This window comes from Antennarius striatus, chromosome 8, assembly GCF_040054535.1.
Source record: "Antennarius striatus isolate MH-2024 chromosome 8, ASM4005453v1, whole genome shotgun sequence".
Taxonomy (NCBI): domain Eukaryota; kingdom Metazoa; phylum Chordata; class Actinopteri; order Lophiiformes; family Antennariidae; genus Antennarius; species Antennarius striatus.
In genome coordinates this window covers 16,796,456-16,812,487 of record NC_090783.1, presented here as the reverse complement: position 1 = coordinate 16,812,487, position 16,032 = coordinate 16,796,456, and the positions used below count along the sequence as shown (strand labels likewise).

Sequence of the window (16,032 nt, the reverse complement as noted above, 5' to 3'; positions counted from 1 at the left end):
GTGCTCTAAACCTTATGAATGGTGATACTCTGTTCTTACTGGGGGAAACCTTCCACCTGAGGCTGAATGATGGGCCCAGGTCCTCCTTTTTAACCCTAAACCTCATTCTCCAGCGCCCCTGACTTTGACTTGTCCCTCTAAACAACATTACTAGGGGTAGAAGTTGGCATCTTCATCTAGGAAACTGCATGGCAACACAAAACAGAAGGGGGGCTATAAATGCACTGATCTTTCCACTGAAGCTATCCTCATCATGTCTGCCACTTTGTCACCATCACACGTCCTTGTTTTCTGCCAAACTCTATGGTTTTTGCATTACTTTGTAAATGTAGGCATTAACTGAACAGCAATAACTCCATATCTTGGTAACTCACTAACACAACCATGGTTATAAATGGTATCTCAAGCTTATGTAATAACATTTGGGTTCTCAATGTGGTAAAAACTGACTGCTGTTTTTTCTATCTCTTTGTGTCTGTCTCTGCAACCATTACCTAATCAGAGACTCGACAGCTATCGAGCTGCTTCAGTGAGACAGTGTGCAGAAAACCAAATGATATCAGCCTCTGGCAGATCAGCACTGCATGAGTTAAGGCGATACTGGAGGGAAACAAGCTGCCCTGTGTAGAATGGTTTCAGAAATATTACAATTTTCTTCACTTTGCGGATAAACACAAAGAAATCCATATTATTCAAATGATTTTAATGAGCTATATGCAGAAGTGACATGTTCCTTAAAGGTTATGGATGATCCATGCTGATGGTTAATCAGAGATGGCGGTTTCCTTTTTACATCATATATGAGACCTGGACAGTTTTGGAGTCACGGAATCTATTTGGATTTCAAATCTTAATTACACTCCTGCAGGTCGTTTTTCATGTCATGGGGGGGTCATTCATCACAATCACACTTCAATCCCATGATGGTATCTGCCTCCCCGGGTGCTCACCATCCGTTTATCTTTGGCTTTGAGTTCTCCTGCTTGTCTTGCATTCGTGGCCTTGCTCCAGGCATCCTGTGGGTATCACAGGTTGACCTTGTGGTGGATCTGGAGATATTCAGCTATCCAGTTGGTCCCCAATCTGCTTTATGCCTCTGGATGTGTTAATGCTAAAATGAACATACTGACACTAAACCCGTTGAGGTATTTGATATGCTGTGGTTTGCAAGGTTATTTTATGCATACACTTTATTTGCACTGTTGTGTTCAATATAAGGGCACAGGAGTGGATGAGTCATCTACCCGAAGGCACCATTTTGACCACCAAGCTCAAAAGGATTTAAATTGCATGCTTTATTTTCATCGTCTGTATCTTATAACCGAAGTAAAAACAAATGGAATCTGAATTTATTCGAAAATGAAAAACATCCTGGTTCTAAACCTCGACCCATCCAAAAGCAATCATTCTGTAAGGATGTAATTTTATGATTTATCAAGATGTGTATGACTTTAGCTTGTCGCAATTTTTGGTCAGACCTTCCGAGCCCCAATGAAAAAGTGACAAAGTCCAAACTGTGTCATGCAAACATATTCAAACCTCATCTGAATCATTTACTGGATAAAAATTAATACTTGCCAACATATGATAGTAGATCCTGAAAAGGATTATTTGGTGAGTCACACTGACACTAGATTTACTCAACAGATCTGTCTGGTCAGTTTTTCCATCATTGCCTTCCACCTTTGATTATTTTAACATTGTGAGATCATCCAACACTTTTAAGCTATTTTTTTCTGTTTTATATATATATATATATATATATATATATATATATATATATATATATATATATATATATTGTGTACCAGTAAAGCAAAGAAAGTGACTAGATAAAAATCCAGGAAGTCCATTGTGATACCAAACCTCACCCAAGTTCAGACTGCATGGAGTTGGATGCATTACAGCGTTAGGCTTAGCTGGTCTTGTAACGATGTGTACCTAAATCCAAACCCATTTTCTGAAAAGGGTTTGGATTTATTTTAAAGCCCTGGAGTTAGAAGCACAAAGTCCGTTTGTCCTGATGCCGACATTCATTAAAGCGTTGGCCACTTCTGCTGAAACTCTTTATCTCAGCACTGCTCCCCTGTTTTTAGGTTTTCGTCTAACTGTATTTTCTCCATCTGCTGATTCAGATTCCACATATACAGGTTTGTTTATCTCTCTGCAGCGGGTGTGGTGGTTCCAGCGGCTGCACAGGAGATGTCTTTTCTTTAAAGGTGTTGCTTTTCCAAAATCTTTGGGGCGAGTCAAAGAGGATTCTTCACCCCACTCCATCTGTCTTTCATGACGGTGTGACAACGAGAGCTCTGTGGGCCTCTGCCATTCCCAAACCTCAGGGAACCTTTATCTGGGTGCCTCATTATTGCCTTGCCAGGTGCCCCTTTTTTACTTGTTTGCCTAGAGGGTGAGTGGAGGAAGGTTTGGGGCAGAACCTGACGGCCCAAGTATTGACCCTTCAGTGGATGGAGCATGTCGACAAATAGAAATAATCGCTAATAATAGACTGTGAAAGGCAGGATGCCGCTGTACTATACACCTCACAAATGAGCTGCAGAGACTACGGTATGGGATCAATAGGCTTGCAAATGACCAGTGACGTGCAGTGAGGTTCATGGCTGGTGAGACACTGACTTTATCATGATCAGATGAAGATGTTTACACACATACTAACCTACAGTGTAGCTTATTCACTATTGAATAAGTAGCAGTGAGTGGGTTATTTTTAGTCTCATAGCAGAAGTTGTTACCTACAAGTTTTATGTGTTACTTATAAATGAAGTACAGGCGCAGCTCCTTCTGAACAAAAGCATCGAAAAAATTTTGAGTTGAGAAATGCAAACCTCCATTTTTGCTGGCTGTATTTGACGCACTGACTAGAGACTGTAGTTTACTAGACTCCTCGGCCAAATCCCTGGGATCACCAGCGCCCCCTACCATGAGGCATGAGAACTGCGGGCCTCACTTGTGCCTTTTCACAGCTGTTTCAGGACCGCTCAACTCAAGAAAGACGTTAAACACATGCAGTTGTTTATAAAAAACACTGTACATTATATAAATTAGCAAAATTATGGAAATTTAGTTCACAGAGCAAGTGTGTTTGAACATTTTAATAGGGACATATAGAGAGATAGCATTACGGTCTGACTGTATGGCATACCAGCACAGCTAGCCAAGCCATTGATTAATCCATGGTGAGGCTCGGCTGGCTGGTGCCTCACCGCAGGTCTCTTCTCAGTATTTCAGCGGTAAATATGAAAATTCAGCGATTGAGTAAAAATAACCTAAAATTGGTGTCGTTAAAAAATAAAATAACTTTATAATACACATCACTGGATAAATGTAACCATTTATTCAATTTTTTTCTATAATGATGTCACTTCAAATGACGTCACTTCAAATGACAGATCAATATAGCAGGACCAATGTGAACCATAAGTGAAGATTAATCTTCTTGCAATCTCGTCCTAACGCACGATTTTTCATTAACTCTATGTTCTGCCCCTAATTTATAACCTTAAAAGTACTAAAGCAGGAAGTGCCGGTTAACTGTCGGAGATGGTGATAGATGATAAACGGTGATTTACACCATGAACTCTTGCGGCTTTTTCCACCTGATTGTCATCTTACTACCTCAGGTGTATTGACTGTGTAGGGATGTGAGAGGTCAGCCAAGGTGTACATCATTTCCAGGGTGCATTGCCTGTGTTCAGATATGTGATCCCTTTTTAAATTCTGCCCTTACTGCACCGCTCCTCCTTCCAACCTCTCGCTGCATCAGTAGTCAAATGGAAATTGTCCCACGTGGCCTATTTGTACCAACATTGCCAAAGATTAATGTGAATTAAATAACTGATAGATTAATAATCCCCACTTGATCTACTTGAACATAAATACATTCATGGCAGTCTGTGTGTGGAATCATGTAACTGTGTGGCCTCACAGGAAGGCCAGAGGTCATTAGCTGTGTGTCTGGGTCACAGTTGCCATGAAAAGAGGCGCACAGACTCGACAGTGGGTAATTGTGTTGTCTTTATGGATAGTGATGATTTTGTCGAAAAACACCAACCGTGAGAAAGGGGTGCGATTGGCATCCGATCCCAGCATAGAATGTGACAGCCCAGTGGACATCATTCATCTATCAACATTTTTAATGTTGGACATTTTACATCCATCCTGATATCCTGGGTTTTTATGCTTGTACTTTGTATTTTTTGGGCAACTCAAAAGCACTAAATCTAAAACTTGAAAATCACACAAATTAAAGTTTAATGGATTCTTACAGGAACATAAATTTGACATGACAGAAGCTCTGCAGATCAAAAATGTTGCCGATTGTTCCCTGACTTTGTTCAAATATCTGAGAGGCTGCCCAGCTCGACCTCTGGGTGACCTCAGTCAAACCCTTTGTTCGACTTCAGGGTTCACTTGATATCTTTGCCTCCTCTTTAAGTTATTGATGATAACACAAAGCTCACTTTCATTTAACACACACCTTCCCCACGTTCCCCAGCTCGGCTTTATTTAACAAGCAGCCAGTTTTTACTGTCTGCAGCCCCAACTGACATTTGAGAAGGTGGTGAACTGCTGTTCACCTTTGCTTACTGAGCTCTAAACTGAAGGATTTATTTAGTTTTTTAATCACATTAAAGCAAAAGCTTTCCACAACTGATGTCATTCATGAGGTGACCCTTTGGGGATGCAATGAGGTTGAGACCTTCAGTGGCTGAAGAACCACTTTTTTGGTTTCACCTTCTTCTCCAGAGATGAGGATGGAGGCCCAGGACATCTGAAGCCCTCTGCGTCCTTAGCTGCCATCCATCCAATTTATCCACTGGTTGCAGTTGGCAGTCTGTTGCACCTTATTTTCCAAACAAATCAATTCAATTATGCAAATGAAGGCAGCACCGAGCACTCATTCAGTGGTGATTGGGTGAGTGGGTGGAAGGACCAAAGTGTGCAGGTCCAGGCCCTTCAGATTCATTCTGCTGCCCATGAGCTCAGGGCGTCATGACGAACAGGAACCGAGGCCGGCGGCGAACACGCCACGGCATTAATTGGGGAAATCTGCTGAGAGCTTAATGAAACCAGGAGGGTGCTCGTCTGTAGTCCTCTACTCCCATTTAAAGTAAATATATTCAAGATGGAAACACGAGTTAGGCCATGGATGAAGGGAGTTGATTGTCACTCTGTAATTTTCCGTCTGACAACCTTTTAAGTGTTTGAGGCGTAGGTGTGCCGGTAACAAGGAGCTCGCCTTTCAACTGACAACACCACAATGCTTGTCACAAGATGTTTTCCTCCAATCAAAATCACATTATTCAAATCTTTGGAAATGTCAACAGAGCAAACCTCAAATGTTTTGAGCCTTCATGTTTTATTTCAGCTTAAACCTCTTGCAGTTCTCTGAGCCATGTGACGGAGCAGCAGGAGAATGGAGTAGCTGAGGAGTAATGATATAACCATCCTTGTGGCTGTGGAAAAGTTTGACCTCCATATTGGCTCTCTGGATGTCAAACAGGGGTCACAATCGCACAATTCTCCTCTGGCCCGATCTGCACACCCACCGTTTTCACACAGCCACAACCGATGGGCTCCCAATTTCAAGCAATTTCAAGCTCGACACTTTCTCTCCACTCTGTGTTAGTCTGAAGTCATTTCAGCTGTCCCGAGTCTGTTTCACTACATCTGTGCAAACAGAGGATTTTTTTGTGGCAAGAGCCGATGCAATATCGCCAAAGATGACAAGTGGAAGTAAATTGCGTTTCAAGATTCAAATAACTGCTCTAATGATTGAGGAAAACGGCAGCGATTAAGGAGATGCATGTTCAAAAGTGTCAGCAGTGACGTCTGAGGATCGCTGGTAGATTAATCACCTGAATCCTCGGCTCTACTGAGAGCTTCAACTCAGTTTTACAATCCTGATTGTATTTTTTCGCATTCACCTTTACTGCCATAGCTAGCATCTGCTTTAGTGCAAAAAAGCTATTCACACCTGCCTGAAGTGTCACCGATGGAAGTAAAAGTTTTTCTCGCAAATTAAATTTTCATTTTAGAGAAAGACGTCCAAACATGGAGCAGGACATGAGTGAAAAAAGCTTAACGTAATCCTGCGCTTGACTTAATCCTGCGTCTTCTGGTCTTCCTGCAGCGGGTTTAAGAGGAAATCTCAGATGATAAAACACATATGTTAGCATCATTTAGCATCAAAAGCCACTGTAACTCAGTCCCCGTGCTCAGCTTTCCTGAAACAAATGTTTTTGGAAGACGTATCTGATGGATAAAAAGCATGTTATGTTTATGAAGACAGAAGCCTCGGTTTTCCTGGCGGAGGCGGCGACAGTCGGAGTGTGGTCGTGTTTAGATGTTGCTCGTTTTCCAATGGCCGCAGTTTTTACTTCTCGTTTCTCACAAATCATCTTCCGCAAACAAGCATGATTAACGTGATATCTCAGGAAATTGAATAATTGTCAAACTTACGGTCCATTACAAAGAAGGAATAAGTTCCGTGATGGTTCTGCCAGGCTGCTCTGGTTCTGGCTGCTGCGGTGCCAGGATGGGTTCAAGAGTTTGTCTCGGAGGAAATAACGATGGACAATTCAGATGTAATGTACATTTCTGTGATCAGCAGGACATCTGTGGTTTTAAAGTGGAATCCATTGATGTCATTTTGTCCAACTGTGTGTGGCTGTTGTGTTTATGATTTTCTCCTTTTTGTTCTTCTGTTTTTTCCATTTAGGTTCATTTTGGTTTTCAGCTGTCTGGTCCTCTCTGTGTTCTCCACCATCCCAACACATCAGGACTTCTCCTCCTACTGTCTCCTAATCCTGGTGAGATGCTGGAAAACCACTCGTCTGGCTGTCTGTCCTGATATCTGTCTGCCTGTCTGTCTACCTGTATGTATACATGTCCATATTGTTGTAGTCAGTAGGTCTGTCTAAATGCCTGTCTGTCTGTTGGTTGATCTGTCTTTCTGACTGCTCTGTCTGCTGCCTGTCTCCCTGCATGTCTTGACGTCCTTCTGTTGGTCTGTCCTTCTGACTTGTATTCTCTGAAATCTTGTTTTCTATTAGTTTGTTGGTCTGTGTCCGTCTGCCTCACTGCCTTGATGTCTGATATCTATGTGCACAGTATATAAAATCTGTGAATGTCTTTCTGTCCACCTGTTTTTCCGCCCGTCTGTCCATCTGTAGACCGTGGTCCACCCTTATGTTACCCCTGGCTTCGAGTAGTGATCTCCAGCCCAGCGTTATGGGTTCATGTTAGCAAGTTCGTTGTCCATAAACTGGAAATGATCCAAACCACTGTTTTATATTAGTTTTACTCAGATTATTCTGTAAAGTCTAACCCTAAACCTCCATAGGGGAGGTTGGGAATTGAACCTCTGGGTGTCCTCTCAGATTCTCAAACCCAAACTCCAATGACAAGTAGAAAGCTGCCTAGAGCGTGTATTGATTTTAGAAAATGAAGTAATGTAAATTAACAATTTAGAGGAAGGATGTGAAGTACCGACTGAGCACGAGGCCTGTAGAAAGTTAGTCTCCAACAGAGGACGGGCTGCTGTTTTTAATCCAGTCCTGCATTTACTGTAACAGATTACCCGTTTAGCAGTAAATGCAGCAGTGTGGTAGTTCAGGAAGTGTAGCTCTGCTGTCATTCTCAGCTGTATCAACTGACCTCAGCTAAGTCTTAAGATACCTCAAAATCAGCTGGTGGCTCAGCTGATTCCATTCTCCGCATCCAGTTGGCAATTCAATGCAGGGTCCATTATTTAAGCTGCTTTAGCCCGTCTCCCCCTTCTGCTTCCTCTGCAAATAGTTTGGCAACCGACCTCCACCCCAGCTCCCCCCTTTTCATGTTGTGCCTTAGGTAATAAAGCCTTTTGTTGTCAGTGACGCTTGTTCTGTTCTGAATGGGGGTGGGGTGGGGGGTTCCTGTTTACCTCCTTTCTTAGGTCAGAACCATATCAGCAAATATAACTCAATGTGACATCGGCGTTATCCAGTGGAAGTTAAGATCATCTGTACTTTATCAGCCTGTCTTCATTCTAATGAGAAGCTGCACAAATGTTTGTGAAGATGACACCAACAAGCAATGAGTAATGTGCATTTAGACACGAATGGCTTTTGTGTCTCCTCGGACAGGAGTTTGTGATGATTGTGGTGTTCGGGTTGGAGTACATCATCCGCATCTGGTCGGCGGGATGCTGCTGTCGCTACAGAGGATGGCAGGGAAGACTCCGCTTTGCCAGGAAGCCTTTCTGTGTCATAGGTGAGCAGTGATGGAACATCCACCGGGACGGTAACTGCATTCCTCAGATGCTGCACGTACTTGTATTTAATGTGTCAGAAAAATGCTGAATATCAATTTTGGGTACAAGAAATGCATATTATCAATATATTCTTAAGCAGTGGTCCCCCACCCCCAGACAGTGGACCTGTACCGGGCCATGGGACAGTCGGTACCGGGCCGCACAGAAACGATGCAGAATTATTTCACGTTTATTTGTGATCCGATTCAGACCAATGTTTTAGAAGATTGCTGGATTCTCATTCTTGATGCTTGTCTAGATGCTTGAATCGGTCACATGACTAACTTCTTAAAGGGGCCACTCTGGCTGCTAACACAGAATACATTACCACCAAGTTGAAACTCCCGACCAACCAACCAGAAAGGAAAAATCCAGCAAAAGACCAGTTTTTCTGCTGCTCGTATCATTTTATTTTGTTGTATTTATCTGCCACATCTTAAAGGCCGGTCCGTGTAAAAATTGTCTGACGTTAGCTCGTGTTGCAAAAAAAATTGAAACACTGGTTTAAATGGTTTTTCTCTCATGGAACACACAGATTATTCCCACGTTGTTGTTACCATCTCAGTTTAAACCAATGCAGCCTAAATCTCTACCAGTCTCAGTATATCGAAAATAAACCAGCTTTTCTACCTTATTGAATGGTGAGATCAATACTTTAGCAGAGTCACTGAAGCCTTGTTTCGGATTCAGAAATTTCTGGAACCAATTTCACCTTGAGTGGTTGATGTTGATTTTGTGCACTCATTTAATCAAAGCCCACTAGGACCCAGTTCTCCAGTGACGACACTCCCTGAGAGCTGAGAGAGAAAAGCATCCACTAACAACTTGAATGACTGACTTCTGCTGCTGATAGGTCTATGATAAATGATGGCGGCGTGCTGCATGCTGGGAGGTGGCTCGGGAAATCATTGCAACAGCTGCCATGAAAATCCATTGATTTTAGTGCGTCCGGAGATTAGAAGAGTTAATTTCCCAAAATTGGCTTCCAACGTATTTATCTTCTCCATCTGTCAGTGTTACACGCTGATGGGAGTTTGGTCAGACTTCAACAAATTGTATCTTCAGGTCATGAAAATCCCTGGAATCTCCATTTCATGGTTATAAACTTCTTCTTCTTTTCTTTTTGGCTTTTCCCTTCAGGGGTCGCCACAACGAATCAATTGCCTCCATCTAACCCTGTCTTCTGCATCCTCTTCTCTCACACCAACTACCTTCAGGTCCTCTTTCACTACATCCATAAACCTCCTCTTTAGTCTTCCTCTAGGCCTCCTGCCTGGCAGTTCAAAACTCAGCATCCTTCTATATATATTAACTCTCCTCTGGACATGTCCAAACCATCTCAGTCTGGCCTCTCTGACTTTGTCTCCAAAACCTCTAACATGTGCTGTCCCTCTGATGTACTCATTCCTGATCCTATCCATCCTGGTCACTCCCAGAGAGAACCTCAGCATCTTCATCTCTGCTACCTCCAGCTCTGTCTCCTGTCTTTTCTTCAGTGACACTGTCTCTAGACCAAACAACATCGCTGGTCTCACCACAGTTTTGTACACCTTTCCTTTCATTTTAGCTGAAACTCTTCTATCACACATCAAACCTGACACTTTTCTCCACCCTTTCCATCCTGTCTGTACACGCTTCTTCACCTCTTTTCCACACTCTCCATTGCCCTGGACTGTTGACTCTAAGTACTTAAAATCCTCCACCTTCTTGATCTCTTCTCCCTCTAACTTCACTCTTCCACTTGGGTCCCTCTCATTCACACATGTACTCTGTCTTACTGCGGCTAACCTTCATTCCTCTCCTTTCCAGGACAAAGGACATCCTCAAAGCAAATACTGCATCTGTAGTACTCTATAGTATCTGTAGTACTCTTAGTATCTTATTTCATGGTTATAAACATTCCGTCTTAAAGAGCTGCTGTTTTTAAACGATGCCCTTGTCATGGGATGCAGTCTTTCCTGTACATGCTGTTATTGTCAGGTGGAGACGCATAGAAGCAGCAGCTTAAGTGGTAAACCGCTCAGAGAGGTCAGCCACCAGCGTTCCGAACTACCTCTGGAATCAACATCCTCTCGCGGATGCGCATCGGGAGATCCATGACATTGGTTTCCTTGTGAGAACAGCTGCACACGAGTCTCTCTTCACTATTTGCAATGCAAAGCACCGGTTGGAGAGGTGTAAAGTAGGCCACAAGGTGACTGTGGAGCCGTGGAAATGTCATTCAGAGCGATGAAACACTCCACTCCTCTGGCAGCGATTGGCATGAGACAATTGGCTGAATGGGAACTTGAATGGGCGGTGGGAGAGTTGGAGAATTAAAAAAAAAAAAAAACAGCTGTCCTCCAGGAAATTTTCTTTCTTTTTTTTGCCAAGAACAAGTGTTATAGCTCCTCTGGTGCCCTGGAGACCATCATCTCATCTTGTGGGTGTCATTTATGTATTTTTTATGATGTTGCTACTGACTTTTCATATTTTCAGTCTCCCAACGGTAGGTCAGCAGCCCTGTCTCGATGAAAACATTGCTTCTATAATACAGAAAATCTTTTGTAAAGGCTGAAATAAATACTCCAGGGAAGCGTTTCATCTGGTGGCTGACCTGGACGAGCAGCTGCTCTCGAATGTACAAACCTGCATGTCTCCTTGTCAATTAAAAGTATTTTACCAGAATCCAAACCCAGTATTTAAATTGCTGGCGGGACAAGTTGACTGTTACGGAAAGCTGTGACAGTGAAGGAGAAACGGGAAGAAGGTTGTTTCTGAATCGCTGTGGTTTTTGCTTGAACTTGGTCTGAACAGGGTCAGATCTGACTGTGTGCACTGTGTTCCTCCTGTTGTGTCTCTTGTTTGTGTATCCATCGGTCAGGTTTGAAGCACATGCAGTAACCCGGTTTAGAATGTCGGTGGCATCCATTCAACTGTCTTCATAAAATGTGATGTTAGAGACCCAATTCCTGTGTTTAGAGGGGTAGGTTAAAAGTGGGGGTTGAATTCTTTTATTGATGTATTTATTTTTTGAAAGAACTCCTGCAGCAGTTTAGAAGCGGATTTCTTTCCTCCTGGAAATGGAATAAGATTCCTGGTTTGTTCATACGTTTCTTGAAAACATAAAAGTATTCTCGTTCCATACAAGCCCGTTGCTGCTGCTGCTCTTATCAACTAAATCTGACCTCCTTTACAGGACAGAAAAGAACAGGTGAAAACAAAGCAAACTGCATGAGAAAAGAGGGCAAAAAAAATTTTTTTTTCTAAAGTGAGCATTACAACAATCATTTTTTTAAATTTGCATTGACAATTATGTCCCCAACTTTTTTTTTTTATTCAATGTTTATTCCTGAAGATACATTTATCCCCTAGAAGGTTAGTCATCTTTCTTTATCCTCCTCTGTTAAGAAACGCTCTGTTAATCTGCCGCGATCTTCTCCCCCTCCGTTTGAGTCAGCATTGTAGCAACCATAGAAAAATCATTTGTACCGAGTTACGATGGTCACTACTGAAATTCTAAACTTCAATGCTACTGTAACACAGGGTAAGTCTTGAGCAGATTGTTTAAATTAACAAAATGAAGATTGGTACAGGAAGAATAGTTTTGAAGACTCTCTGACAACAAACGTTACCCTGCGTTGCATTTTTTTTTTCAAATTGTTGCCATGGAAATATAACAAAATAATACTTTGTAATGAGCAAAAGACATGCCTGGTCTTCAGACACACTTTGTTAAATTTGTGTTTCTTCTCTGCCCTCCAGACATCATAGTTCTGATAGCGTCGGTGGCCGTGGTGTCGGCAGGTAGCCAGGGTAACATCTTTGCTACCTCGGTTCTGCGGAGCCTTCGTTTCCTGCAGATCTTGCGTATGGTGCGAATGGACAGGAGAGGAGGTACCTGGAAGCTTCTGGGCTCTGTGGTCTTTGCACACAGTAAGGTGGGCTTCTACCATTGAATGACTCGCACACACACACACACACACAACTTCTGTTAGCAATGGCCACGGAACAACGTCCCTGTAAAATTAGGAATTTCCGTCTGTCCGGTTTCTGTAACAGCTTGTCCTGTGCAGTCGAAGGGCCTTGAGTCTTATCAGCTCTGCAGGACAAACCATGTAAGCTCACATTCAAACCCATGGACTATTTAGAAATGCTAATTCGCCAAGAAAACCAGGATTCCAAACCAGAACCTTCTCGCTGAGAGGCGATGGCGCTTCAAACCAAGGAATGAGTTTAACTAGCTGTAATAGAAACAAAATCAAGGCTAGGGCTGATGTGTCAACAATTTGACCTGGGTACAGCTAGAGTTTAATCAAACAGTATATTTTAAACATTGCATAAACCAGAAAAGTATTTCCTAAACTTCAAAAGTTAAGATTAGTTAAGCTCCTGAAACTCAGACGACAGACGGGTTGTGTGCTGTACTCCTTGAAGCATACTGATTAAATTACGTCTCCCCCGGCCGGCACTGACTCGCCATTAAAGAAAGCAATCTGTGCCAATCGACTTTGAGTTCCTAAAAGCTTGTCTGTTTAATAGTAACTCAGTTTACTGACAAAAAGTCTGTGATTCTTCTTCTTCCTTGAATAAAGCAGACTAGACTCTGTTATGGCGTTTTGCTGCCCTCTACTGTTTTTTATACACTCCGTTGCTTTGCTGTTAGCCCAGAAATCCATTTGTTTTCCCACCTCAGCCCATCCCTTTCTCTCCTGATCAATCTCTTTCGGGTTGTGTCAGTTTTTTACTTGTAAAAGCTTCACATTTGACAAAAGGTCATGAAGTGGGATCGTGTGCCCTATGAACCTAGAGTGGTCTTTTGTAACAGCTTTTCAAAAAGTGTTTTAGGGGTCACAGAAAATCTTTTAATTCACTGACGTTGACCAGGGAAGTTTTTCTGGTGCAGTCTGAGTGAAATAAAATAACCCAAGGCAACCGATTCTACAGCCTCGAGCAGAAGGAAATGAAGTCCCACAGCTGGGTTGGTTCCTTTTAAATTTGAAATTTACCTTCTCAGCTCTGGTAATACATAGCCATGCGCTTTTTATTTAGCTTGTCTGAGATTTTGGACAACTGTCTGATGGGTTGTTGCCTTCCGTTCAGTTCAGTGAATAGAAAATGAGAGCAATCCGTTTAATGAATCAACACTTTCTATAGGGGAATGCTGGATTAGAGTCGCCTTTAATTATAGGGTATCTGCAGGCTTCCTGCAGTGACAGACAGTCAACATCAGCTGTACTTGGATTAACTAAAAAGATGGTAAATTCATCTGTATACACCTAAAACTTAGAGCCAGACTCCTGATCTGACTGGCTTCAATTATTTGTTTTTGCCTCCACTGAAACACAATTCATTTGTGACATCATTACCTTATCAATAGCCTGATAGCAGAATGGGATGAATCTTCATTCACTTTGTAATGGATATTTTGGTGTGCGGCATTCTTGAGGTGGCATTGATTTATTTCATTCAGGTGTTCTAGAAAAGCTCTAACACTAAAAGCAGAACTAGTGTCTGATTGTGATTGAAGCTTTAAACTCTTTCCATTCCCTAAAAAATTTTGCCTTTGGAATCAATAGAAAAGCAGATGAGGTCTGATCAATAATCAGTTTATACCAAGGTGATCATCTATAATTTTATTTAAAAAGCTGGTTCTGGACACTTTTGCCTGCAGGAGCTGGTGACTGCCTGGTACATTGGCTTCTTGGTGCTGATCTTCTCTTCATTCCTCGTCTATCTCGTGGAGAACAAATCTAACGAAGATTTTTCCACCTACGCTGATGCCTTGTGGTGGGGTACGGTGAGTTCACAGGCATATCTTGATCCTGACCCCCAATTATTCAGTAAACCATCAGGATGGAACTGATTTCAACATCTTTTCACTTTTCTGCCGATTCCTTTTATATCCAAGCGATCGAATTTATTCACTCATCGAATATTTCTATCCAGGCTTTTGTAAACTGATGTTGCATCACTATGAATCACCAACATATTTCAGGGAATTATCATTTTCTCAAGCAATTTGTTGACTTTCTTAAAGCCTTTTCATTGCGTTTAAATAGACACACTAAATGCTGACATTCAGGTAGTAAATTGCTGGTGTGAAGCAGGTTTGATAACAAACTGGTTCACAGATCACCTTGACAACCATCGGCTATGGAGACAAGACACCAAAGACGTGGACAGGTCGGATGCTCTCTGCCGGCTTTGCCCTTCTGGGCATCTCCTTCTTTGCCTTGCCAGCTGTGAGTGAATTATTTCAAACTTCAACATCAGACAGCAGGGAGAGCTTTCAGGGCTATTATGCCATCTGACATTTGAAGCTTTAATGGCTTGATTGCATAAGGTGTTATTTAAAAGTAAAATGGAATATTCAAAGTGAGGCAAAAAACTTGGGGTACCTTTCCTTCAGTTTGTGAAGGACTCTTTGATGGAGGATTTGAATGACTAAGTTTGCATCATTCAGTTGAAATCAAACTGGCTTTTTTTGTTGCCTTCAATGCACTAGTGAGGAATTTCATCAGCACAGCATAAGAAGGCACGTTTAAAGAGCATAATGAGAGGACGAATAAACCCTCTAACAGATTATTCTTTGGAAATTCACATATTAGAACAGTTAAAAAGCCTCAAACCAACATTATTCTTTCCCAAATTGTCAAAACTTTTGTCAGGAAATATTTAGTTTAATTCTTCCTGCTGTAACAACAGACGGTGTGGTCCGCTTTGTAGGGTCCAGAACCGATTCCTGTTCATATCATTCTAGGGTATTCTGGGTTCAGGCTTTGCTCTGAAAGTCCAGGAGCAGCACCGACAGAAGCACTTTGAGAAGAGGAGAAACCCAGCCGCCTACCTCATACAGGTAAAAACAGACGTCCTTAGAAAGAGATGGGATATGAAATGTTGCTGTTCTTAACAATTGGACCACTACCCAGTTTATCCTCTCACCATTAATCTATCCAGTAAAAACCACATAGCATGTTGCTTTACTCTGTCCAGGCTTGAGCCTACACACACACACACACACACACACACAACCTGTTTAATCCAAGGTGGGACATCCCCTGTTGTTTTCCTCACACATTTCCTTCTTTTCCAGCCTGATCTTCACGTGAATGATTTGTGTCATCCTGAACATTCATTGACCTCCATGTTGTCCTCATACATTTGTCCACATGCCTCTGTTTCTTCTCCTGCTCCGTCACCTCCCTCTTGCACCTTCTACTGGATTCCTTTTTTCTTTTTTTCCATCCTTTTCCTCCCGCTGCTCCTCACCCTGTTCGTCCTCACGCTGGACCAGGCTGCGTGGCGTTATTACTCCACTGACGGCACCAGGCCCTACCTGGATGCCACATGGCGGCACTATGAGAGCCTCCTGCCTTCCCACAGGCATGTATTCATGCCTGCCCTCCACCCAACCACTAACGTGTGACTCATCTGGGGTTCTGTTTGTTTTTCACTAATCAACATTGTCAATTTTTCTTGTTTTACCATCCCCTCCCTCTCCTTCCTTCTACGTCCAACCACTTTGTTTTGTTTTGTTCAATTTTATCCTTAACATTCATCATTTTTGGGTCCCCTCTTTTTTACTATTTTCTTCCTGGTTTTGTGTATTCTGCATGCAGTGTGTTTGGCGTAGTTATGCAGCTGATGAGAACTCGGTTTCCATCGCTACCTGGAAGCCTCACTTGAAGGCGTTGCATACCTGCAGCCCTACAAAGTAGGTACAACTATGGGAGCTGGTG

General features: G+C 42.4%; 1 protein-coding gene across 2 annotated transcripts in view; it reads left to right on the top strand.

Moving 5' to 3' along the window:
- Positions 1-16,032, top strand: part of LOC137599807 (potassium voltage-gated channel subfamily KQT member 5-like) — a 60,006-nt gene that overhangs the window by 31,852 nt on the left and 12,122 nt on the right. For both annotated transcript variants that reach the window (XM_068320969.1, XM_068320968.1), the window contains exons 2-8: positions 6,740-6,830; positions 8,145-8,271; positions 12,056-12,231; positions 13,965-14,090; positions 14,425-14,535; positions 15,054-15,149; positions 15,913-16,007. In XM_068320969.1, coding sequence (XP_068177070.1) covers positions 6,740-6,830; positions 8,145-8,271; positions 12,056-12,231; positions 13,965-14,090; positions 14,425-14,535; positions 15,054-15,149; positions 15,913-16,007 — 822 coding nt within the window. The remainder of the gene's footprint in view (positions 1-6,739; positions 6,831-8,144; positions 8,272-12,055; positions 12,232-13,964; positions 14,091-14,424; positions 14,536-15,053; positions 15,150-15,912; positions 16,008-16,032) is intronic.